The sequence below is a fragment of the Cygnus olor genome, chromosome 1 (genome assembly GCF_009769625.2).
Source record: "Cygnus olor isolate bCygOlo1 chromosome 1, bCygOlo1.pri.v2, whole genome shotgun sequence".
Classification (NCBI taxonomy): Eukaryota; Metazoa; Chordata; class Aves; order Anseriformes; family Anatidae; genus Cygnus; species Cygnus olor.
Window position 1 is genome coordinate 48,252,606 of NC_049169.1, and position 26,564 is coordinate 48,279,169.

The window sequence follows — 26,564 nt, forward strand, 5'->3', positions numbered from 1 at the left end:
TTAAGGAAGTATGCATTTAAACTCTGTGTAAGGCTCTATGCCCATTTCTTCTTCATATATACATGCGTGTGGGCGTACACCTAGTTTATACATATATACATACACCTGACTTCTTCAAAAATCTTAAATATTCATCAAATATTGTGTGATAACCAGTAAGTGCTAATCTACCCACAGCCAACAACAATAACAAAACTATCCTCAGAAAAGATTTTTCTTAGGCTCTGGATACTTGCAGAAACAGTCCCACATTATTAGTATTTATAACTAAAAATCATTCCACTAGTAGATTTGTGTAAAAAATACAGACATACTCAATATTTTGTGCGAGTCTTCAGAATAAATATAATTAGTGAATATGGTATAGTATAAGGTTTTTATTCAATTTTTGAGACTGATGCACTTTTTTTTTTGAAGAGGCTGTGCTAGCAAATAGCTTTTAAGAACTTACTGAATATACAAAATGTATTTATTGTGAAAATTATATGCTTGGAAGATTATACTCATGATTTAAATGCAGATGATATGACAAAGTATTTGCTTTGAAGAGAGGGAGGGACGGAATTAGAAAAGCAAGGTCATTCTCTCTGAAATATTTAACCAATTTAGTGAACTTCCTACTCTAGATCCTATTCATGATATTCAGTATGAAAACAAGTGAACGAAGCTTGATAATAAAACCAGGGGCAGTGCTGTAATCAGCAGTCTTGGGTGCAAATTAGTAACTTGCTTAAATGTAGGATGTGGGAGAGGTTCTCGGGTGATGGTCCACTGATTTAGCTCCGTTCAGTGGGACTGTGACAGCTTAAATGAAACCAAGGGCTAACTAACCCCACCATTTTGCTGTTCGAACAATACAATGTGATCCTTACTTTAAGGAGAAAGGGAGGGCAAGATTTCTAATGGATTTTGAATACCACCACCTGAGTTTGTGTTTTTCTTTATTTCTAAAATAGGCAGAACTCTAGAAGTCAATAGTAATATCACACTGTAGATGTGGGACCGAAGTCAATAAGACACAGTAAATTCAGTTATGGGAAACAGCTTTGAATGGTTTTAATTATATTTTCCTAGAAAGGCTTATAGAATGTTATTGATATTTGACCTGGATAGTTCTGTTTTCTATTACAAAGTACATTATATCAATACAGCACCATATATGTCTGCATTCAGCAGTCCTTAACCCTTTGCAGGCCCCGAGTGAAAGGGAAGGCAGGTGGATTTTTTTATTTTTTAATCTGAGAAAAGCAGACGCCACCCAACCAGTCACCTGTCAAAAAGCATTAAACCTCTTCAAAGTAAAGGACTGGTGAGGTCTGAAACACCACCGTGCTCTAGCACGATGAAGAAAGAGAGCAGACTATTCATTTTGAGCACAGTATTTGTATGTTAACTACATTAGACGTCTTTTATTTTACAGTTGCCTCACTCTTCCTCCCTCCCAAAGCCGGCTCATGCATCTGGCCTCCTCCTGGAAGCCTCCGCCGTGTGCTGCTTTCAGAAGTGCTCATTCCAGCTGATCGAATCCTTTATTAAATTAGGTACCCCCATCTTGAAGTTTAAAAAAAAAAAATACAAAGCACAACACCACCAAAAAAAGCAGCCATACAGAAGGAACAAAGGACTCCAGCTTCTCAGAACTATAAATTTCAAGTCCATCTGGCCCGGGAGGGGACAGGGCAGGAGCGCGGCAGGCGATCCGGCGGTGCCCCGCGATGCCGCAGGTCCCAGGTGCCCCAGCCGGGGGCTGCAGGAGGTGCGCGGCCACCACCACCGCCTGCCCCGAGCAGAAGGCAAAGCAGGCCAACTTCCCCGAGGCCAGGCTTTAAATGGGTCGTAGAACCGGGAATAAAACTCCCAAACCATCCTGCTTGCCTGGATCGGGCACGATTCAGAAGATCGCAGCACAAAAGCAAACAAGCACATGGATGAAATTAACAGCTTGGTGCAAAGGCAAAATTATTGCAAGAGAGGAGGGCTGTGACAAGGCTAGCAGCAGCTGAACAACGTGTGTTTGGGCTCAATCTGAGCACCGACCTGAAACCTGAGGGCTGATAAACCTCAAGGAAAAGTGGGGAATCTTCAGAGATTTGGGCACTATCAGCGTGCCTGCTCAGGAAAAAGGCAGGATTTTAACGTGCTGAGGAAAGAGCAACCACCCCACTACTGCTAGTAAATACATGCATACGCCCACAGGGACGCAGCAGCAGCCCTCCGTGCTAGTTCAGTAAGGGCAGAACCGCAAACGGGCCGCACAGTGCTTGACACGGGAATGGAAACAAGCCGAGACAACAAGGTTCGGGTGCCTGCCTGAAGCCGAAATCAGTGTAACACAGAAAGTCCGAGCCACAAGTTTGACAGCAAATATAGGTTAGAAATACACGGGAGGAATTGGTAGAATAGGCCAGGAGAGTTGTTTCAAAGCCCTGGCACGCTGCTTGGAATGATCTTTAAAATCCATTTAAAAGAGAATATACAGTGAAAATGCAGCAAATGTTTTAAGAAAACAACCTTCTGCCCAGCGAGCGCTCTGCGGGGCTCTGCTCTGCGCTGACACGAGATCAAACCGAAACCAAGGGGGCACCAACAGACAGAGGAATTTTTTTGCTTTTTTTGTCCTAAATACCAAAATAAGCTCTCTCGTGCTCCGCAACTTAAATGCGACCATTAACCCTAGGAAGGTAGGGAAGGAATTTTAAATGGCAGAAGTTTTACTCCTAACCCAGTAATACGAGGATCCTTTCACGTTCCTCAGAAACTCAGAAACTAACCAGCCCAACGCTATGTGGAGGGATGGCACATCTGGGAGCGGTTTGAGGAAGCCATCCACTGAAATGTAAGCAAAAGGCTCTTAGGGTAGTTTATTGATGCTCCAGGAGGAAGTCTTTCAAGAGGCCATACGCCCATCAGTGACTATAATGATAGGAAGTAAATACGGCTATTGCGCAGGGGGAAGGGAGCCTACTGCCCTCAATCCGAGACGCGATTGATCTCTGGAAGTGCGAGACGCATGGCGTTTGGGGAAGTGCACCCATCGGGCCAGAAAGTAAAACAAAACATCGATCAGACCACACAGGGGGTTTAGAGGAGAGTCGACAACAGCATGTTAGGAAACGGTCCGTGACCTATAAAACAGGCCACAAAAAGGAACAGTTAAGCCCAGGTGAATAAGCTGAGAATTATGAATGCATGAGAGCTACGAAAGTGTCCTTTAAAGAATAAAAACCTTGCTCCCTACCAGAAGGGAATGGCGAGCCGCCTGTCCAGCAAGGCGTGAATTGAAAAGGCCATCTGAGCAGCAGCGGGACGTGACAGGCAGGTCTCCGACTGTGGCATCCCCATCCCACCCTCACCTTTGCTGCTGATCCAGCACCGACAACTCCTTTTGCCACAGGGGTAGCACTATTTGCTGCTTTCTCTGAATGCCCGGCTCAGAGTCATGTTGCCAGACCCACTGTTCTTAGTCGTCACGAAGAAAAAATATATATTCTTCATGATGAAGGGGGAAGGACTTGAGAATATTGACCTTCAAGGCTAAGAAATGAAAGCCAAGCGTTACCTACACCCCATGCAGTGGCCAGGCTGCAGTGACTCCCTGGGGTGCCCCAGGAGGAGGGGCAAGGATCTCACACAGGGCCTCCGGAGACCTGGCGTTTCGGGATCTTGGGTTGGCACCCAGACGAATTTAGTCACGGTCCAGATCGAGACCAGGGTCCCCCATTTGAATCTCTCTTCGGCAGGCACAACTTCATGTAAACAATCAGCTAAGCCCCATTTTCTCTGGTGATATTGTTTTAAGAACGAGAACAATAAGATGGCATGTGTAACTGTGGCCCATCGCAGCCACCCTTGGGAGCGCAGCAGACAGTCACATTAGCTTTTTTACATCGGTTTTGTTATTGAGTTAAAAGGGGAAATTCTTTTTCCAAACATTTTATGGGCAGTCAGCATGTCCTGAAGAAAGATTAAAATGCACGCAGAGTAAATTACAGAATAGCTTAGGAAGTTCAAGGGCCGCAAATCACTTGGTTGAGAAATTCTGAAAAAAAAAAAAAACAACAGAGTGAAGCAGCAATGGTACTTGCTGATAGAGGAAACTGAACCATATAAAAGAGCAACTATTCCTGAAAAGTCAATTGTGTGGTGCCATTTTTTAAAGCAGTCAAGTCGAGGCAGAACATGACAATTAATGTGCCAGACGTTACCAGCAGCAAGCCTTATCTCAGTTCCAGGGGAGCAGCACAAGACAAAAACACCTGGATAACATCGTGTAGTCAAATCAAAACAGGTTAAATAAAGGAAAAATGAGGTTTTTGCAGCTACTGAAACCATGAGCTCAGCTGAACAACTACATATACTTCAGATCATTCTCTTCCAAATGCAATACAAGGTGCTGATCACAATCTGCTGAAATGCTAGAAAAACTGATGTAGTTAACACAGATGTCTCCTGTGGTGAGTTATGAACGCCTGGCACACCTCGGCTTCATCCCGGTGTTAAACTCGCCTCCAGCAGTGAAAGGCGCCTTGCAAAAACACTTTGAATCTTTGGAAAATGCATCCGCTGAAACATCATGCCTCTGCGCCCCTGGGCCCAAAGGTCTTCAGTATTACACCCATCGGCTGCATCTTCTTTTATGAGTTTTAAACACATACTACTGCAAAAGCTTTAGTGCCTAAGAGTACAATGCCCATGCAAAAATCAAGGCTTTCAAGGTTTTGTTTGTTTGCCTGTTTAATTTATGTACTTCTTTATAAAAAAGGATGCCCCTGTTAGGCTTCGAGAAGCCTGGGAGTTCTGTCCCTATTGAGAAGAGCTCTCTCACTAGTCCTAGTGCCTAGGAGCAATATGAGATGTGACCTAACACTAATCCAGTTTATAGGTTCAGCTTTTCCCTGCATATTTCATAGGGCAGGTCACAGAGTAGACCTGAAATCTAGCACCTTCACCTTAAAATGTATAATCATAAAAGTCAGCAGGTGATACGATGACTTCTACTTCACAGGTGAGTGAATCAATTTAAATAAATTATTAATAAATTATTAATAAATCAAATTATTTTCTTCTCACTGTTTAAAGGTCCTATTGTGCATTTTTCTTTACAGATTACATTACAGTCCAACTGTTCAACCACAGAAAAAGCAAATAAACAAACAAACCCACATCATGTAAAGAACAAGTAAGCTATAAAAACACAGCCTTGCCTAGTTCCCAGAAGCCTGCTGGTTTGCGAAATCTTTGATAAAAAATATATTCTACCTGTAGTTCCTGTTTCTGATGGTCCACCAGTAAACAAATACTAAGAAATGTGATGAGAAAACACAGAATGGACTGGACTGCATACATCAAGAGCACCTTTACCTTAACTTTTCATGATATTCAAAGAGTTGACTTGTGTTCAAAATCAAAAAACAAAACAAAACAAAACAAAAAAAACCCTTGAAGCTTCAACTTGTAGCAAAAAGAGTTACAATTGGCTTCACCTCCAGACAGCAGTGATCTTTTATAACTCCATTTCAAGACTTCATAATTAAACTAAACCAATTACAAGGCTTTGAAGATTAATTGAAACTCTAAAAACCAGCTGTAGACAAAGAGCAAATTTCAGCTTTTCCTCTGGCTTTTGTCATGAAGAAAACTAACCTGGAATTAAGTGCTGGTGTATTTTACAATGTAAATATAACACACACACTTTCTGTACAGGGGCAAAGCTCCAGCTGCTAAGTACTCCTTGTTCAAAGTGCAAGAAGCTTTTCTGAGAAGACTGCTCAGCTGGGTGCTGCCTACAGTGTAACACTCCCAATTTGTACGGAGGAAAAGGAGAAAATGATTTAAAACAATTCTTAAGACAAGCAATTTAGTTTTCTTCTGTACCGAATATAATTCAATCATGCAGATTTCCCCATAAGACGACGTCAAGAACAGCATCAGATTTGGCTGTTTTTCTTTTTCTTCCCAACACTGAACATTTACCAGTCAGCCTGGGTGCTTTGCAAGGTAAGAGAATCATGGTCTGCCAGTAGCACCGATTCTCTTCAACAAACTGTTTTCATCTACTTAACCACGTTAATTTCTCATAGGAAATAAACTACTTTTATGTATGTATATTCTGAATTCAAGCTACCAAGAAAGGGTGACCCTCTAAAAGCTGAGAACAGCTCTCAACACTTTCTCATAACCTTTGGGCAAAAACAAGCGTGGAGTTGGTAGTAGTTCTGTCAAATAACTACCTCCTCTTTGGCATTCCTAAAGCACCAACCGCCTTTGTGTGCCGACGCCAATCCTTATTTTATAAATCTGGAATGAGGGGGGAAGATTATCTGATAGCACATTTCCCGTATCTTGATCCTAAATCATAGCTTGCTTTGAGTGATTGCATTCTGCCTCCACCTCCTCTGAGGTAATCCATTTCTGTGTTCCAGACATGGCATGTGCACTTTCTTCAGGTACGTGTTGCCTTATCACTTTGCATGAAAATAATTATGACTGTGGTGTTAAAAGACAGAACTTTGACTAGCTACTCCCAGTCAAATCAAAAGATCAAACCGAGTACTAAAAACCTATGCCTAAAAAGGCAGTCACCGAAAACCCCGGAATGAAACGCTCGTCCCTCAGCTTATGGGGCTTCTGGACATCTGTTCCTGAACACAGTTCTGACCGGCTTTCCCACCTGGGACAAGCATCAGAGGGCTAGATGCGGGAGAAGCCATGAAAATGACTGTGTATGACAAAAAGGAAGAAAGAGAGAGACTTGAGCGTCAAGAGATTCAAAAATGTATGAACGGAGTGCCCACACAAGGCATCCCTGGCATCCCTTTCCAAAGACATGTAAGGAACCAGCAGATGCCACCTGGCACCCCTCTGTCTGGAGACAAGACAGCAAAAGGACTCCTACCCCACTGTTTGGATTCCCCAAGTGAAGCTTCCTTCTTATGGTGAAGTGGGTGTCCAGCTTGAGAGAGCCTAGAAAAGGTTAATGGTGAGTTCCTTGACTCAGTGGATATACTGAGCAACACAGTAAAACCTCAGCCATCCCTCCTTTTTCAGCTAAGACTTCATGGGTAAGGAAGCTTTCTGAGCAAGTACAAGGCTTCTATAAGAAAAGGAATATTCCTAATAACATAATGGATCCCACAGATGGGAAAAAAATTCAAGGCCTATATGCCTCTACAGCTCCAAGGTGAGGCAAAGATCTGCCTGTCACAAACACTGACAAGTTCATAATGTGTGCTCTGCAAGGATAGGATACGACTATGATTAAGTCTTGAGAAAGCCCCTTTTTCAAAACCAAGGTAAGGAAATGTATAAAACATAGTATCCCATCATCGGTGAGGGTCTGCTACAGAGCTGCAGTGATTTAAGGACGAAGCAGGATTCACAACTGTGCTTTAGAATTTATAGCAGATACACTACAGTCTGGAAAAGATAAAAACACCATGATGGCAAGGGCAAGCATGAATGTTACTACTGCAAAAGAAGGACGAACAGCTTTCGTAGTAGAAGGATAGTTTATGGTTATTTTGGCATGGACAATTTTTAACCAAGGAAGAAATGATACCCAAAACCCCAAATGTGATAGTCTACTTTGGTGCAACGAAGGAAATAAGCACATTGATAGCAGTTCCTTATGGTGAAGCAAACCAGTCATTTCTGGATACTGTCCCTCTACATTCTGTGTGCCAAGGGAATTTTGTTTGCAACCTCATGATACCAGTGGACTTGGAAGCTGATAAGAAAGGACAAGAAATAATACTGGACCTACTCCAAACATCCTGACAAAGGCAGAACTTTCAATTCTAAGGAAAGGTCCTAGTAATGACTTTGCTTTTTGATCTTTAAAGAAGATGCAATAGGAATGTTCAGTTTGTTCATAGAAATGCTATTGAACTCTTCACTGGTATGTATGACCAATGTGTTTTTTGTCTCAGAATTAAATCAGCTATATGTTATCATGCTAACTTGTCTGTGAAAGGGCTGTGCACGTGGAAATAGTGCAATGAGAAGGAAAAAGCTACCCAGAATGAGGAAAAGGCACAAATGACTAGAACTAGGCAAGGACTGTCAAGAAGGGGAGTCATTTAGAATCAGGCACGCATGGAAGTGGTATAGGAACACAACTGACGTTCCAGGAGATATTATACCCTGGTCATGTATTAGCTTACTAAATAAACCAAAGGACTTAATCTTTTCAGAGAGTAACTCTTCATTAATGGTATGGTATTGTAAAGGCTTTTCTTGATGCACAAGATTAAATTACCAGTCCGAGTAACTAAATGGTGGTAGCCCTAAGGGAGGAAAATGGGCTACAGCAATGACTTGTACAGTCAATAGGAACTGAGCACTAGAAAAAGTAAAAAGCCACACTTAAGGCATACAACAGGAGAAGAAAAATTTGTTTATCAGTGCAAAGCCTATAAGCTCACAAACATCAGCTGGTGCTACACCAGAAAGCTAATTAACACCTAGCAGTACAGTCTCTTACCACCTCCCTCTCCTCAACCAGTAATACGGATGTTTTGCAACTGTGTTCCCACTCAGATGCTCCAGGATTAACAGTTATTTGGCCCCAGTTCCAGGACTACTGGTTAGTGCAATGGTGTTCTCCAGCACTCCTGAGCCACTTGTGGAAAGAGTTCACGATCATCCCACAGACAGTAATGCAAGCCAGTGATGAAGCCTTAAGAGCTCCAAACTTGTCTGAGATGTACATATCCAGACAATGTTGCTGACAGTTTCCCAGAATGAACCCGCAAAGTAAGGACAGTAAGTACAAAAAACAGCGTCTGTTTATACATAAACCAGAGGGTTTGCAATTTTACCTGACAGCAAATTATTTAGTACAAGAAGCACTAGTAATGCTGTATCCTGAACAAATAATTCACAATTTTTCCTCAGTCCATACCAGGAAGAATCAGTTGGCCCCAAAGCAGTATTAAGATATGGACATCCCGTACATTTCCTTAGTTTAGGCCTCTGAAGCTTTATGGACAAAAATACCTGATATTTGATAGCATTCAAAATGCTTAAATTGAAAAACAAAGCTCAAGAAGTATACAATGGTGAAATTCATCTTGGGGGACACAATCAAAAGGGAAGGACACTGACATGTACACACAATCTAATGTTGAAGACCCATGTGGAAGGTCTACGCACAAAAGCAAAAGGCTAATTCTGACTTCTCTAACATTTACAGGTGATTACAGAAGACGTGCAGAGAATCTCAAGATATTACCATTGCTTGCATTACTGAGATTGATTCAAAAAAAAAATAAATCCCAAAGTGTTTTCAGCACTTATCAAAAAGGTTTTGAACAGGAAGTAGTAGTATATTTGGGCAGGTAGAACGAGAGGAGAAAAACCCAGCACACTGCTTTCTTAAGCAGAAAGTAATCCCTGTCAACAGAAATACTCCGTGATACAGAAGGAATGTTACCAAGTGCATGGGCTGTTGAGCAGTGGAAGTGAAAGCTGTTCAATCGTAAGTTCAAGGCTGTAAATCACAGTTCCTTTCTTATCTGGCTTCACAAAACAAACAAGAAGAAATCTTCTAAACTAGAGCCTGGTATGCAAAGAATTTTATAAGAGGGTGCACATACCAGAGGCACAATGAACGCTGCAGTCAACATATAATCACACTAGGAATGCCTCTGATCAGCATTAGCCATGAGAACACCTTGTTGTGCAGCAGGCTAGTGCATGAAACGCAAGTGAACAGCAGATTTACATGCCAGTTCTTCCTGATATTAGGGAAGGTACCACACTACTGAGATTCACTTTTTCTCTAAATAATTTTATGTTTATTTTTTTTGCACTATTGCAAGTCACAAATTGATTAAAAAAAAATAAATCCAAACAAGACACACAGTACCTCGTAATATCCCCCTGTACTCTGTGCACCCTTCAGGCACAGTTGTTTTCACTCCTACTGACTGTTTACACATCGTGGCCCAATCCTGCAGACACTTAAAGTGAGAATAGACACAAGTAATCCAGTCAAGGCCAGCAAGCATGCCTACATGCATTCAGGCACATAAACGAATTTCCACAAGATGAGTCTAACAAGCAAATATATTAGCTCAAGCCTCTAATTACCTATTACAATTAAACCAACTTTAGCAATACACATTTCCACTAATTGGGATATGGATGTCATGTAAAATGACCTTTCAAGTCTTTGTCTTGTGCAAAGCACCAGACCAGTGCAGTGCCACACCAGTAGCTGGCCAACTTACTTTTACCTAAACCAAAGTATGGAAACAGCCTTTTAATAAAAGGGTAGACATTCGTGCCAAGCAGGTATTAGTGTGTTTTTCTTACCTATATTCCACCTACTGATCATACTGGGAGCTGAAAAAAACCTTGCCATATAAGAGAACTAGGATAAATGTAAAATATAAACAAGTAGTGATAAATGAAAATAGGGCTCACAGTTACAGCGTCAATTCTTCTGGTGTCAGATGCAAGGCAGAAGCACGGCACTATCACCAAACCCTTTCTCCCAGGACAGGTCTGAATTATTTCACCAAAATCCGTGTACAATTTCTGGGGAAAGTTAGGTGCATTAAGAATGGGATTCATACAGGCCAGTGCGCCAACTGAGAAGCTGCCTAAATTAGCCCATATGAAGCAAGGAGGAGAGGAACTTGAGCCCTATCCTCTCTCTTCCTGGGGCTTAGATATGTTTCTTTCAACTGCTGGGAAGTGCTTTAGTGTGATATAAATTCAAGTCTCTCTCTCGAAGTGCCACAAATTTACTGAAGTTGAAGGGCCCAGTGGTCACATGCAGCAGAGGTGTGCTCTCAAGGGAAGCGTCTTTGAGGCTACCCACACGGCAGCCTCCCCACAGCAGGGCCATGCAAGTATTCAACTGTTCCAGCACGGAGCCACAACACGAGGGACTGAAGGCCCCCTCCTTCAGAGGGGCCCTCTCCACAGCACCACCAGACAAAATGGAGGTATATGCTCCTTGTCCTGCCACCAGCGGCTGACGGAGGCTGCTCGGCCCCGCAGGTAGCGCAGAGAATCCCAGTGGATGCGGCCCGGCAGGCAATACGGCTGGAGAAACACCTCACCTTGCCACACCACGCGCCCCGGGGCAAGCAGCCATCAAGAGGTGGGAGGCCTGGGACGTGCCCTGCGTGCTGCAGGTACTCGGTAATAGCTGCAGCGCCCAAGGGACCTGGTTGCGGGTACATCCAGCAGCCCAGCGAGAAGGACTGAAGGCTTCCCATTCTGGGATCCGGGTGCCTGCCGAGTGCAATGCCCCCGTAATCCTGCGTTGGTTTCTACTGCGAACAGCCCGCTCGCATTTCTAGCAGTAACCTCAGGTTGCCTTTAAAACAAGTGCTTTGCAGGTGAACGTGTTAGGTCCCCGGCGAGCACATGAAACAAGGGGATTATAAGAGCATTCTGCAACCCTGACCACAGAAATCACTGTTCAAGGACAGGAAGAAGAAACTAATCTCTCACGGGATGTGGCATAACTGGATCACAGAGAAATACATGACTTATTAATTAAGCAAGAGTGGAGTAAGAATGAAGAAAATATCTCTTTGAAGAGCTGAGAGAATACCGCCATCAACTCCAGTAAACAGAATCACACTGGAATAAATACTTTCTTTACACAGACCTACTAGAAAGTACTGATTTATCTTTTGTTCCAGCTTTCCTTTCTCAGCAGTTAATTGGCTGAGGATTCGCATACCCCTGCTTAAAGGCAGCACTGGCTGCCCATTTCGGAAGCCCCAGGGCTGGCAAGGACTCCATTAACCCTTTACCTGTTTGAAGTTACGCAAAGCCCTTCCACTCAGTCGTAGCACACGTATTACAGAGATCCAAAAACTGAAACAGGCTGTTCATTAAAAAGCTCAACACATCATTAACTACAAATGAAAGGTAAGACTTTCAAAAGCATCAGCACAGGACTAAAATTGCCGTCTTTAAAGCCAAAGGGAGCTTACCCTTGACCTTGAAGGGTGGAGGGCTGGGTTAACTTCGAGCATTTTTGCAAATCCCAGGCAAGGTGGTGAAACACTAAGATTAAGAAGGCTGCCAGAAGGAGTGGTGTACTAATGGCAATTTATTCCCCTTGACCTGATGCATTAATGCTTATTTCCTGCACACACAAACTGTGTAATATAAATCAAATCAACTCCTTCTCTAAATGTAGATTGGAAGAAACACTGAAGCTTCACTTCAGTTCATAGCACTGCGAAACAGAGATGTTTATCAAACACATGTACAACTTCTTGTTGACATGTGAGGGAACACAAACCTATTTACAGACAAAGAGAGCAGGGAGAAAACTTTAAAAAGAAAATCTGAATGTATAATGGAACAATGGTTCAATGGCTAAAAAAAGCAACAAGACTGGTTTTTGGTTTACACAGACAATTGCCAAACAGATAAAAATTGGCTTTAAAAGTCTTGTATACAGAATCTTAAATTTAACAAGATAAAGTGCAGCTGCATCCCTCTGAAGTTACAATGAATGCTGCTTGGTTGCTCTAATTCTAATTCACATAAACTTATATGACCAAAACCAAGTGAACAAATCTGCGATGAAAGCTCAGTTGAGTATGGCAAAGCAGGGAGGACTTTCAGATACAACAACCATAAATAATTAACTGTATCTTAGAGAAGCTTTCTGACCTTTGTCATACAAGTGACATTTCCAAGTGAGAAGGAAGTCACATCACTGCTGATCTTCTCAGTCAACAGGCAAAATGCCATAGCACATGGGGTCTGAACTAGTAATAGCTTTTCAGCTGCAGAAGTGACGTTGCTTTGGAGGACGAGACATAGTGTCAGCGTAGGGAGGAGAGCAGTGTATCCATTCCTTCAGCAGAGAGAACATTTCAGTCATCAGTGGTAAGCTCATCGGCGTCCTTGATCGTCAAGTTACCGGTGGTCCTAGTCTAGTCACCAGGAGCCTGGCCCATGACCTTAGAGAAGCCAGGCTTTCACTGTGAGGCACTAGTTAACATTTTTACTGACTCTGGACAGCTATGCAGCTGCCACAACACATGCAGGCTAAGGTGGGTGTGTTTGTTTTTCAGTTTCTTCTTAAAAACAGACTTAACAGTCTTATTTTATAAAAGACAATAGATTTCCCCCCACAATGGGAATAGCAAGATTATACAAGCATTTCCAGAGAAAGCTCCAAGGCAATTCTGGAGGTGTAAAAATACAAGCTGGACAGCTCTGAAGGAAAATATCCATGAAGAAAAATTTTGTGAAAAGTAGTCTAATAATGCTTAAGTAGGAACTTCTCTCAGTTACTCTGAAGCAAATATTAGTGTGTGCCTATAGACAACAAGAAGCATTAATTAGTATCAACAGAATGCCTATACTGATAACATAATGCAAAAATAACAACTACATTTTCTTTTTAAAAAAAAAAAGTTTATAACTGGCTTTATCAAGCTGTAGGATCAGGCCCTTAGTAGGGCATTTCCCTTCTGTTCCAGAAAACAATGATTATTGTCTGCACAAAGCATTTTCAATGGTTCCCATGCCACATTCGGCGACAAGACCAACAGTGGGAAGCTGGCAATAATTAACAAAAGATTTCAAGGATCATAGAGGACTGCAGCTATGCATGGTTTTGGAAATATAAAACGCTGCCATGATTTTATCATGCCATGATGCAAATTAAGGAGGAAAATGGACAGAGAATTGATTAATTAACTACTGACCACCACCCTTTGAGCCCAGTGGTCCAGCTTTTATCCACTTACCATGCAGTCCACCCATTCAGACCATACTTTCCCAACTGGAACGCTAAGAGACTGTGTGGAAAGCCTTGGTTAACTCAAATTAAACAAAATCTATTCCTGTCATCCACAGAGGTAGTCATTTTATCAGAAGCTCAGTTGGAAGTTCCACTTACAGCCAAACCAACCTCCTGCCATGCCTGTTTTTTTTTTTTTTGTGCACATAGGAATGGGCTCTTTTCGTGCTTTGAAGACGTTTGCCCCGATAATCAGTCAGATCTCCTGGGTGCTTTTGTCCTTCAGAACTTTATCCTACAGTGTTCAATCGACCAGTTTCACAAACAAGGTGAAGTCCATGATCTTTGCTCTGCTAAATGCCTTCCTTACTTCCCTCAGGATCTTAAACTTCAGTGCTACGTGGTAACTGCAGCCAAGACTGACATTAACAATCACAGCCCTAAACTGTTGCTCATCTGTGAGTAGCAAGGCCAGCAGAACACCTCCCTTAGTCCATCTAGGCCACTCATCAATATATTGTCCCTTCTGCACTCGAAAGATCTCCTGGATTGTACTACTGTGTCACATTTCCAGTAAGTACCAGGGTGCTTAAAATTCCCTTAGAACCAGGGCCTGCAATTGAAGTGCTCTTTCAAGAAGGCTTCATAGCACATTCGGAAAACTCAATTTGGAAGAGACCTCAGGTCTCACGTCCAACCTTCTGTTCAAAGCAGGGTCAGCTTGAGATCAGGCCACGTTGCTCAGCATCCTATCCAGCTGGGTCTTGAAAACCTCCAAGGATGAAGACTGCTCATCCTCTCTGTGTCTCTGTTCCACTTCCTGACGGTCCTTACCATGAAAAAATTTCTCCTCGTAGCCAGTCAGAACCTCCCATTTCAACTAACACCCATCATCTCTCATCTTCCCACCACGCATTGCTGAGAAGATCCTGCCTCTGTCTTTTCTTGATAATCTCTTTGCAGGCATTGGAAAGCTGCTATCAGGTTCCCCCAAAGCTTTCTCCTTCCAGGCTCTGCCTCCTTTTGATCAGACAGTCTAACAACAGATGCCAACACAATGCCTCCTGCTGAGCTCCCTATCTGGTCCTCACCCACATGGTCTTGACCAGCCTGTTGCCCAGACAAGAGCAAAGCTCTTTCCATTGAAAACTCCTGCACAGGCTCTTCCCCTTGAATGGCAGGATGGAGGACATTGCTTAGGCTCCATCCCTTCACTCTGGATCACTGAGCCCCACGGTCATCCTCAATCTGCTGAAGTATTACTAGTGCCCACACGAAAGAATAGCAAAGTCTGATGATTAGACAGGCCTTGGTAATTTCTCTGATATCCCAGATCCAGTCCCTGGGGAAGCAGCAAGCCTCACAAGTCATCAGGTCTGGTCAGCAGATGGACGCCTCCATTCCCTGTTACCCATTGCTTGCTCCTAGTGGCACTGGTTATGAGTAGTTGTTGATCAGGTGCAGCTGGCCCAAACATCTCTCTTGACAGAAGTCACTCCTCCTCTCCTGTTTTCAGGGCACTATACATTTTATTAAATCTTTATCATTAATAGCCTCACGTGTCTGTGTTACTGAGGATAACACCAAGTATGATTATATCCTTCTGTTAACATATGAAAGAGACTAGACAGGAAACTACAGTTCTTATCAGCGGTGCCTATGATTTAGGCTTCTCAAAGTGAAAAACTTAAATGTAAGCAGCATAAACACAGCTGCTTATGAACACGGCAAAAAAGCAACAAAGAAAATATTCCTCAAACTATAAAAAAATAATAAAAATCTTACAGTCATATGCACATTAGAAGTGAAATATATATGCAGAACACTCTGCAGAACCAGGGAAGTTGATTACTTGTCCGAATCACGATGTATGCTGTTTATTGAGTGTGTGCGAAGACCTTTAATGCCAGACTTCACAGATCTCACTGCGGTCACGAACAAAGCCAAAGCCATAAATGTAACACCTGATTTTCAGGGGAGATGGGAATATGGAAAAGTGTTTGGGAAATTCTCCTGCAAAGATGGAATTGAATCTCTCAAGAGAACTAGAGAACATTTTCTACAGCCTCCAGGCACTGGGATGTGGCACAGGGGCATTCCTTCATCTCCAGGTCAGTCCAGTGCGGCCAAGACTGCTAAGCCCATCCCTTTCCTTCATGGGAGGAAACTCCCTCTTCTGTCACTGGACTATACAAGAGAGGGGAGGGAAAGAGAAGAAAGAAAAAAACACCCTCTTCTGTCCACCATTTTAGAGAGAGAAAAGGAATTTCTCAGCTGCTCTCCTATCTGACATCCAAATGGAAAAGGCAAGAGACCAGGCTGTTTCCTCATTGCATTAGAGGTGAGAGGAAGCAGGATAGGAAGAGGTCAGGAAGCAGCCAACAAAAGGTAAGAAGAGATGTTAAACTTCCCCATGTCCTAAAGCTGCTGCATTTGAATCAGAATTCTTAGAAATCTACAACCCAGCTGTGGAAAAGGACTTTGGTAAAGCTGGGGGGGAGGGGGGAAGGCTTTCTCAGCGAAAGTACTTGTTTTGCTTTCTTTTGCATTTGCATGCTTCATCCAAAGTGTTACACAACATGAAGCATTACAGAGCTATACAAAAACACGCACTCCACATGTGGCCAGGGAAAGACCCAGTCCCACCAAAATCTGTTCAAAATAAAAAGCCTCACCCAAGTCTAACAGGATCCTAATGCAGACTGCTGAGTATTTACCACAGCAACAAAAAAAAAGAAAAAGAAAAAGAAATCATGCATTAGAAAATATTCCTTGCTTATTGTGACAAAAGAGCTTTTCCAAGATGATTCTGTAACTCCATGCCCCAAATTCACTGACGTTTGCCAGGATAGCAACGGCTGCTGCAGAATTCCACTGGCAGATGCTGTATCTCACATTTTCTCTTTCTCAATATGCTGTGATTTCCTGTGGAGTGGAGAAATAATCTATACTACAAAGAGGTGCAGTACTAGCACTCTTAGAAGTAAATAATTTTACAGCAACATAAAGTATATATAGAAATATAATACTTGAGTGAAGAAATTCCTGAGCAAAGAGAGATTAGAAAAACACTCTGATAAACAAATGCCTTCAAAGCTTACATTATTTTACTCAGTGCAAAAAATATTGGGTAACTGTGTGCTGTTCCTAGAAAGAACGGAATTTTGTTGCCAACAGCTGTAGTTTATCAGAGGAATTATAATACTATATTGAAGATTTATGCTCCTGACAAAGGCATAAAGTTATCCAAACTAGGGCAGAAAAAACAATAGTCTTCTAATGAACCAGACGCTATTTTTGTTAACTCTTACTACAGCAGAAGTTATGATCTTCAAAAACAGACGCTCACAACTGTGGTTGATCTTTACGATGATTCGTAAGTCCTTCAATAACACTATACATAGGGTGAACTGTTTTATCACAGGTTTTTAAACAAGCAAGAAACACACCCTTATCCTATTGGAATCGATTAAAGTCAAATATTTACCTCCAAAGCACATGACTAAGTTTTCTTCCTGACATTTTTGGAACTTACAGTTATGTTTTCCCTACCTTAAGAAAAGGTTTCCTCAAGATGTGCCATCTGCCATCTGACAGGACCATACGAGACAGGACAAAAGTGACCCTAGTCTAAAGGCTGCTCTATGCATAAAGTAAACAAGCAAGGGGAAGCAACCTTGGGTCTCTTTGCTGCATTTATACGGACAGAAGTAGCCCTACCTGCCTGCATGTCACGCTCCTGATTCCAGTGGAAACTGTTCCTCATGCTCTGCAGGATTAGGGTCTTCTGTGCTCCTCATAACTACAGTAGCTAACAGCATATAGAACTATTATTTTTAAGTTGAACTGATATTAAGCAATAAAACTCAGGATGTCAAAGCTTTTAAGGCTCATTTATTTGCAAGCAGCCAAGCAGCATACCCTGGGTTGAACCGTGGTCCAATTTACAGTTACGCTTGGTGCTGTTCCGTGAACATCACACCACGTTACACAAATTGTGAATCGACAAATCCATCGCTTTAAAACAATCTGCCCAAAGCCTCACGATGAGTCAGTGGCAGCATCTTGTTTATGTCTCAGACTTTGGCTTCCATTTCATAGCTGCTCAGTCCACCAAATCATAATTGCACTGCATCACCAAAAATGTTATTATTTCTGTTCTTCTGAAAGTCCTGTTTACTTTGGTTGTTTTTGTTTGTTTGTTTGTTTTGCTTTTACTAGGGGAAGAAAATAAATTAAAAAGCTTCTTAACAATTACAGTTGTGATTTTTTTTTCAAAAAAATTGGGAACCAACAAACTATATTTCTCAGCTGATCCACAGAAAAGATAGAAAGCCTGACCTATTTGAACCAAATGGACAATAATCCAAAGGCCTACAGAGAAAAACCACTGTGCAAGTGCCAGAGTTTTCACTACAGATAAAGTAATAGTATACCTGTACTGACTTTAAAAATACTACTTGTAGTCAGTAAGAAGTGAAAGACTTCAAAATAAAACCCTCCTTCAAGGAACAACTTGCCACCGGTCCTTAATCCTGCAGAAGATCTGCAAAAACTGAGAATATTTTGCTTGAGTAAACAGAATTTTAATTGAGCATAAACAAGTGAACAGCAGGCATGTGATTTCCATAAGTATGCATGATTGGAAGGAATAAAGACTTAAAAATCTGGGGCCATGAAACCGATTTCAATTTTAAAACTCTTATGGTTTAAAAAAAGGTAGCATGTACATAGAAGGCTCTTTTCATTACAAATGGATTCTTTAAAACAAATTGCCAGTGACAAATCACCATTTATAAGAACTGTTTCCAATAAGGTAGAAGTTATCTAGCATAGCACTAAAGAATACATTTAATTTTAAGCATGCTTACAGTTTTATTAGAGCCAATGGCTTTTTCCATGCTTAAAGCCAAGCATATGCTCAAGTACTCTGGTGAGACAAAAGCTTACAAGTTTGTTGTTTAGAATGCAAAGCGAGGCTTTTTATCCCAAACCACATTTTCTTGCATGTAATCAGCCGTGATGATGTCACCATAGTTTCCAATTCATTTCAGGGCACACTCATCATTTATTAGGACCCAGATGGTGCTCTCTTTCTCTGGCTTCTGAAGGATATGCCCAAATATTAAAACAGGCTTGGCTATCTGCCCCTTATCCTGTTCTTACACTCTGTATTGCCACCGTAAAAATAACAGTAACCTTTGATCTAATCTGGAAATCTTCTCTAATTTATACACACGATTTGGCAACATCAAGTACAGTCAACCCACTCGAAACCAGAGAACCTAATATGCGTAAATACAGCACGTTAATCACAATATATCGGGAACAAGCAATCCACAAAACAGTCAAAAGAATAAAAGCAGAAACAATTTTTCTAGTAACAAAATAAGGGACCTTGACTGTACTTGATGGCTGCGTGTGTTTTTGTGGAACTGTAAGGATTATTCAACAGCTTAACTGGCTATTAGCAAACACACACACTGATTTGTAAGGCAAATAAAGAGCATGACAGGATCTGTCATAACAGCAACATCTTTCAACACCACAAGTCTGTGTTGTGCTGACAGCTCACGGTGTTTTCACCCATGGGCAGCACACAATATTTGGTCTCCAAAAAGTTCTGAAGATTATTTACCATCCCTGCAGCTGTGGAGCAAGCGTAAGGCAATCTCCACAGAGGCCCAACAGAGCGATAAGCTGTTGTGATATTCCATAAAAATGTCCTAAGGTAAAATAATGCCACATGTGTCCAGCAGATCTTGACAAAACATTCTTGAGTGCGCAGCTAATTCAGACGCAGGTGCACATGATGTTCAACAGTCCTGAGTCACACATCTTCCCAAGCTTAGAGACTCATGCAAAGCACACTGACACTGGAAAAATCACACATCACGTGCATCATAATACGACCAAATCCAAATGGGGTGGGGGGAGGCTTGGAGGGGAAGGAAGGAAGGTTAGTGAGAAATAATGTTCCCAAATGAGAACTACTTCACTATTTAACTATCATTACCTACTACTATTTAACAACTAATGCATGTTGTAAGAAAATAGGGCAAGAAAAACGTATTTTAAGCAGCCTTCTTGACTTGAAAACAGGTCAATAATTGCATGCACGTATTGGCAAAGAAACCACTTTGGAATGAAGATCAAATCCAGAAAACTCATTTTAGAACTACGTTTAAATATTAGAAAAACAGGGATTCGACTAAATAAGATTTTAAAACATCCACTAGGTTAGCTCCTAAACTTTTTGTAATACTAAGGAAGAGCTAGTAATTTTGGTGGTAATAATACTAGACATTTGCACCCCAATAAACACAATAAACCACATAATTCTAAATTAGTATATGCTACTAAATAAATTAAAACAGCATTAAAATCATAACAATAAAGTTAAGTAAATAAAAACTGTCAGTCCAGAAACAAAACACCACAAAACATATATAAAGCACACATTAATCAGGTATGGATGGTGAAGAGACCGCTGTTCAGCTAGTGAAAATTACTTTTTATAGCCCATTCCCTTTGTAGTAATGGAGCCTGGGTCCTCCTACATCTCAAACTCTCCAAAGGCAGCTGTAGAAGAGCTGCTGTCTCCCCACATCCAGAAACTCAGGCTTGCTTACACCCCAAACTTTGCAACGCTTCCTGGCATCTGGCTGGTTCCAGGAATTCAGGCTGTGCCCCGTGGTGCTATCACGCTCTGTATCTATATGATGCATAACTTGAAATTACTGGTATGTTCAATACTTTCAAAACCACAGCTCGAGAATAAGCTTGGAAACACCAGCAACAACAACCCTGGCCTTACCTGCAGGATCTTGTACTGTCATTTCCTTACGCTTCGCCTTCAACTTGTCTTTGACCCACGGGAACTCCTGTAAGGACTCCAAGAATGCATCAAAAGCTTTGGGTCCTCTAGTAGGGAGAATATCAAGGAGCATCATGGTTTTCCTTTGACTTGTGGTTTGGGATTTTATCTCTTGAACGTGACTGTCTGTGAGAATCCCTTCTTGGTAGAGATACTGAATAACCAGTCCATCCACCAGCACCTCTGTACAAAGCTCCAGGCGCAGGGAGCGTAAAAGCTGCTTGTCTCTGGCATCCATTTGGCAACCTAGAGCATGAGTAAAGGGGAAGGCATGGAGATTAAAATACTTCAACCCTGAACATCCAGAAGTGATGTCCGATACCCAATAACCTTTAGAAAAAAATGCCAGACTCAGAATCACCAACCTGGGAAAACTGCTCATGGTCCCCACCATCTTCTCTTTGCTCAGATTACGCTGTCTGACAAGCTAAAACGCAGCCACTTCTGGGAAATATTAGACAGGAAGAGAAGCTTTGGCATTGTGAAGACCAGTGCTTGGTTGGAATAAAAACCTTGCCAAAACACCCCACTCGCTAACTGGTCAAGGTCCACACCAAAGCAGCTGGAACGTTTGCCAGTCCAAAAACGACTCTATCCCCAGAAAGTTAAAGAGATGTCACACGACCCGTCCCCAGTGTCTGAGACGTGACGGCTGCTCTTTTGCTGCAGCAGTGCAAAAGCAGCAGCAGGACTGCGAGGCGCAGCGCAGCCAGCCGGCCGCAGAGCCAGCAGGTAGCTCTGGCCTGCGCAATACATTTTAATTGTAGCCAGGGTGGAAACGTACCTCATGCACCAGGTTGCCCTCTCCCCTCACTCATCCTGGAAGGCTGTTCTAGAAATCGACAGATCTGATGATGAGAAATCTTCCCCAAATTTCCATCTTAAATTTATTCACCTTCTATTTATAGGCGGTTTTGCTGCCAATACTGTTCTTTAGCTTAGACAGCTCCTCTCCCTCGCTGGTATTTGCCCTTCTAATGTGTTTATAGGAAGCAGTCGGGTGCCGTCTGCCAGCTTCCATTTCACTTGACTAACACTCTGACTAGACAAAAGCTGGAAAAGATGCATTTTATAGCCACTCTGCAGAAGACGAATCAAGGTCCAGAGAGACCAAGCAGCTCATCCAAGATCACATCAGGACTCAGTGCCAGAGCTAGGAACTGAATCAAGATGTCTAGTCTAGTTCTTAATGACAAACATATCCCCAGGACCATTAATGGCACTTGAAAAGGAAAATTACTTAGTAATACAATTAAATACTTTCTCATGACTAAATCAAGAAGTCAAAAAAAATGTAGCAGGTGATTACTAAGAGAATTTCTGGTGATTCAGCTAGAAGCTGCTGTACTAACAGCCTGACCTTGCAGGAACTGCACTTCGTTCAGCTTAAGGACACAGGGAGAGATCAAGGTTTTCAAAGCTTTTGCAAGAGACCTAAAGTCTTTATATTGTCAGAGATGCTTACTGACTCCCAAGACAAAAAAAAATAATATGTACTAGAATTAAAAAAAAAATAACACCTTGTAATCAAGTACCATTAATAGTTCTCTTAGTTAAAAGCATACTAATAATTTGAGAGCTCTTGTAACTTCATTTCATTGTTTGCAGGTAGTTATGCCTGGCCTACTACATGACCTAAATTATTTTTGCTAACTTTTGTAATTGGTTCCATAATTTAGAACAGTACGTATGACTGTGCAGAAAGGTAATAGTTGCCTCTGATTACAGAAGTTATTTTTGTATAATTAGATCTTATTATATGAAACATTAGTATTTCATTTTATATAAATGAAAATATATATGAAATATATAAATGAAAAAAGAAAATGAAAGACAAGCCTACACGGCCTGACTGTTGAAATTTAGGGCAGGTAATCAACAGAACATATAGGCACATAAATGGCATTCTGGACAGAATGCAGGAGCCTATGGCCAAAAGAAAGAGACTGGAAAACCCCATCTGTGGCTCCCCCTGATAAAGGCACTTTCTGAAAATGCTTTCCCTGAGTGCTGAAAGCAATGCTGGATGGCAGCTTCCCAGGAGGTTACCCAGTACGTTTCTCTGTGCTGATCTGAATTTCGAGGTGCTCACCTTCTGTCTGGGGTCATCTCGGAATTGAACAGCAGCTCTCCTGGCACACGTCCTTTAAAAGGCCTAGTTTGCTAGGCATAGCTCAAACATCAAACTCTGACACGGAGTGAGACGACAGTGAAAACAAGGTAAAAAAAGAGAACTGGGTATCTCGTCTGACGTTAGGATGCTCGTTTTGGATGGGTGAAACTCAAGATTCTGGTCCCTAACATAAGCTACTTCTGGAAGCACTCACCAGACTACAGCAAAATCAGAAAAAATAAATAAATCACAAAGCAGATCCCTGCAATTTCTCCCTTCCAGAATTCCCTGTCTGCCTGCGAGCTCACCAAAGTGTTTGCAGAGTTCAAGCCAGGCACCCAGCCACAGCTCAGACGGCATTACCTAAACCCAGGCAGAAAACTCTTTCCAACGCTATGTAACCCTTCTGCTTCACCCTCGGCATGGGTCATCCAAAGTCCCAGCCCAAGAGCCTCACCCACGCACTGAGCGAGGAAAAACGAGGTCTCTGGCCACTGCGTAACACGCGACCAGCTCCCCTTCCTCGTGGCCAAAGTGGCCAACACTTCTCAAACATAAGCCTTTTCACACCGTCTCAGTTCGCACCTTCACGCGCCGGGAAACGCCTACTGAGTTACGAAAGTGAAATGGAAATTTCTGCTGAAAAAGGCATTTGGCCCACAGGCTTCAGAGCGAGCCCAGCCCAGGTTTTAAAGCCTGTGGGGCTGCTTCACGCCAAGGCCACTGGCCCAGTAAACCTTCCAGGATGCGGCTTTTTTGATATTTAGGGTCTTTTTAAAGATTAAGTGTTTCTTTATGTGTGTTTACCATGAGGAGGAAGTGTCTGATTCAGGAACTGGAGAGCCAGATAGGGAAACGTTATCGGGATTTCGGTGCACATAAGTGTAGGGCCAGAGTTTAATGCGAAAGGGAAACGGCTCCAACTAACATCAATCACAGGCTGTATCTAGAGGTCCAAAGTAAGCTCTCGGGTAAATTTCCTCTAGAGATAGCGGTGCTGGAGGGAACACGAACAGATGAGAGCCCGCTTTAACCAGAAGATGACACTGCTCAAACCTTCCCTGGACACTTCTATGGACTGAGGAGCCCAAGGGTTTTTGGTAGGGCCAAATTTTAACAAACACACCTGTAAAGTATGCGGAACGAGCACAGCCCTCGCCTTTCCGCCGCACCCACACGCACACCTCGGGGTATTTCGGGACCTGCCGCTGCACGGGGTGCCCGCGCAGGGGACAACCCAGCCCGCAGGCTGCGCCCCCCCGCCCGACCCCCGGCGGCCCCCCCCGGCCCCAGCAGCGCCGCGCTGCCGGTGCCTCCCCGCCGGCTGCCATTCGCCGCCCGGCAGGGCAGGGCCACGGCCCGGCCCGGCCCCGCGGCGGAGCAGAAGGAGCGAGGCCCCCGGGGCGGCGGGCGGCGGGCGGCGGGCGGGCGGGGGGAGCCCGCTGCCCCCTGCCCCCGCCCCGTACTTACGGGAGGGAAGCGGGGAGCTACCGGCGGCGGCGCCCCCGCCGGGCCCGCTCGGCCGCCACCATCTTTGGTGAGGGCTCCGCCGGAAGCCGCCGCCGCCGCCGCCGCCTCCCTCGCCGCGGGCCGGCCGGGGAAGGGCGGGGGGGCGCCGCCGCCGCCATGTCGGTTGTGGGCAGCGCGGCGGGCGGGCGGGAGGCGCGGCGGGGAGCCCGGCCCCGCGGGCGGCCGGCGGCTGGAGGGGGTCGGAGGCACCGCAGGCACCGCGCCTCGGGCGGCACCGCCGCCTGCTCCGGCGGGACGGGACGGGACGGGACGGGGGCTCAGGGCCCCGGCTCCTCCCGCGGGAGCCCGGCCGGCGGCCGCCGGGGCGTTGGCAGCGCAGGGGGGGATGTGCGGGGTGTAAGGCGGCACCTGAGCGGCCGGGGCGGAGGCAGGCTGCCTTTGGCACCGTGTGAAGGTGTGTGCGCGCTCGTTTTGTGGCCGTGTAAAGGCGTGTGTGTGGCGGTTTTGTGGCCGGGGACTGCTCGCGTGGCGGTGTTAGAGCGGTGCCTTGGGTTTCTTGGCGAACGCCTCTACCTAGGGCTGCTTCCAGGTAATAAACTTCATGCGAGGGCTTCGGGTGGCTTTCAAATAATTGATAGATTGTATTTTATTCGATAATTGATGGATTATATCTTATTGAATATTTGATAGATTATATCTCAGTAAATAATTAATGGATTACATCTTATCCGATAATTGATATATTACATCTTATTCAATAATTGATGGATTATATCTTACTCCAATACATCCATTAACCAAGGTAAATGCTTTTGTCTGGGGCACACGTTAATCTTCTAGGAAGACCAGCTTTAGATCCGTCTGTGTGCTGTGTCCTGAAAGCATGCCGGGAGCACGCAGCACGCCGTCGGCAGTAACTAACCTTGCTGTTGCAGCCAAAGTGCAGCGTTTAAATTTTCATGTCATGGGTGGTTTGTAATACTGACTGCGAGAAAATACATTTGTAAATGATCCGAGCTGACACCAGGGAGCAGAGAACACCGCGGTCAATCTGTAAGATCATCCCTCAGCGCAGAGCTGCATCACTACAGATAGTTTGCTTTCTTAACTTATTGCCTGTCTGACTGCCAAGGTTTGGATTTCTTTTCCCAATTCTAGTCACCATCTAAGGAACTGTGTTATCTCTAGACTTGGAGTGACCAAACTTGGAGACTTGAGATGTCACCTGGCAGCTGCACTTAATTGCAGATACCGCACCTACATTTTAAACCGGAAAATGAATGCAGGCAGTTACATCACTTGCATTTACTCCGTCTTTTTGCCAGATGAGGCAGTTACGATTATTTATTTTATACTGTCCAAGAATATCTTAGAAAGTTAGCAAAACGTAGGGATATGCATGGAGCAACTCCTGTTCCCACTCACATAAATAGCAGCAGCCTCGTTGTCTTTAGTACAGCCAGCATTAGTCACGTCTTTGCTTGCAGTCTAAACATGCAAAGAAGGAAAGTGGTGAAAGGAAACAGATAAGCCTCAGAAGGAGGAGGATAACAGCAGAGGTCCAAGTCTCATTAAAGGGAAAATCTGGTGTTTCCTTTTCTTTCCACTGGTTTGTAAGTGGTGGAAACTGTAAATGCGCTACCAGTGGTTCAGGTTGATCAAGGGATACAAGCCAAGCATTGATTATGCAGTGTGCTTACACTGCTGCTACAGAACAAGGATGCACACAGGTAAATACCTCAAGTCCGAGCAGACAAGCTCTTCACTCTTCATTTCAGTTCTGCTTGGGTTCAGCTCTGTCCACAGTTCTTCCAGGTTTGGTCCGAGTTCAACAAAACTTCAAAAGAATGGTTCAGTTCCATTCCAGTTTTAGGAGAAAAAATACTTGAGCCAGGTTGGGTTCGGCTCAGTTCCCCGCTATCTCTGCTCAGATCTGAACACTAAACTTGGCTAAACATGCAGACTACAGAAGTATTTCCTAGCCTGTATAGATCAATGGGCCACTGTCAGTCCTGCACATCAGTATCATCAGACTTTGGACCTAAAACCTTGTTCACTGTGGTTCTGTATACAGGGGAATCACCAGTGGGCTTCAGACCGTGCTTCTGTGGACTGCTGAATTCAGCATAGCGAGTCCAAACCTGTGGGAGCCAGGCTAAGTGGCATCTCTTCTGACAACACTATTCTCTTTTACACGTGTCTTATTCCAGATTAGAATGCCACATTTTAAAATAAATATACCACACACTTTTTAAAAGCTCACTTAGTAATCCAAAATCTTTTTAGAAACTCAGTACAAGTATAATAAGCTTATTTAAAAAAAAAAAAAGGCATTTGAGAGGATCCTCTGTGCTAATTAGAGTTAAACTCCA

The 26,564-nt window shown here is 43.4% G+C and overlaps 1 protein-coding gene and 1 long non-coding RNA gene across 3 annotated transcripts in view; one reads left to right on the forward strand and one right to left on the reverse strand.

Moving 5' to 3' along the window:
- The window catches only part of CRADD (CASP2 and RIPK1 domain containing adaptor with death domain), a 75,472-nt gene extending 51,133 nt beyond the window's left edge, over positions 1–24,339 (reverse strand). Inside the window, exons 1-3 of one of the 2 annotated variants that reach the window (XM_040557456.1) lie at positions 24,193–24,207; positions 20,975–21,053; positions 20,550–20,855 (exon numbers count right to left, since the gene is read on the reverse strand). In XM_040557456.1, the coding sequence (XP_040413390.1) occupies positions 20,550–20,847 (298 nt within the window). In that variant the 5' untranslated portion in view covers positions 20,848–20,855; positions 20,975–21,053; positions 24,193–24,207. Of the gene's footprint in view, positions 1–20,549; positions 20,856–20,974; positions 21,054–24,192 lie in introns of both variants that reach the window. The other variant, XM_040557447.1, reaches the window with a different exon arrangement.
- Positions 15,467–18,866, forward strand: LOC121070380. The gene is made up of 2 exons (XR_005820041.1): positions 15,467–16,120; positions 17,291–18,866. It is a non-coding gene; the product is annotated as an uncharacterized LOC121070380 (long non-coding RNA).
- Positions 24,340–26,564: the final 2,225 nt, after the last annotated feature.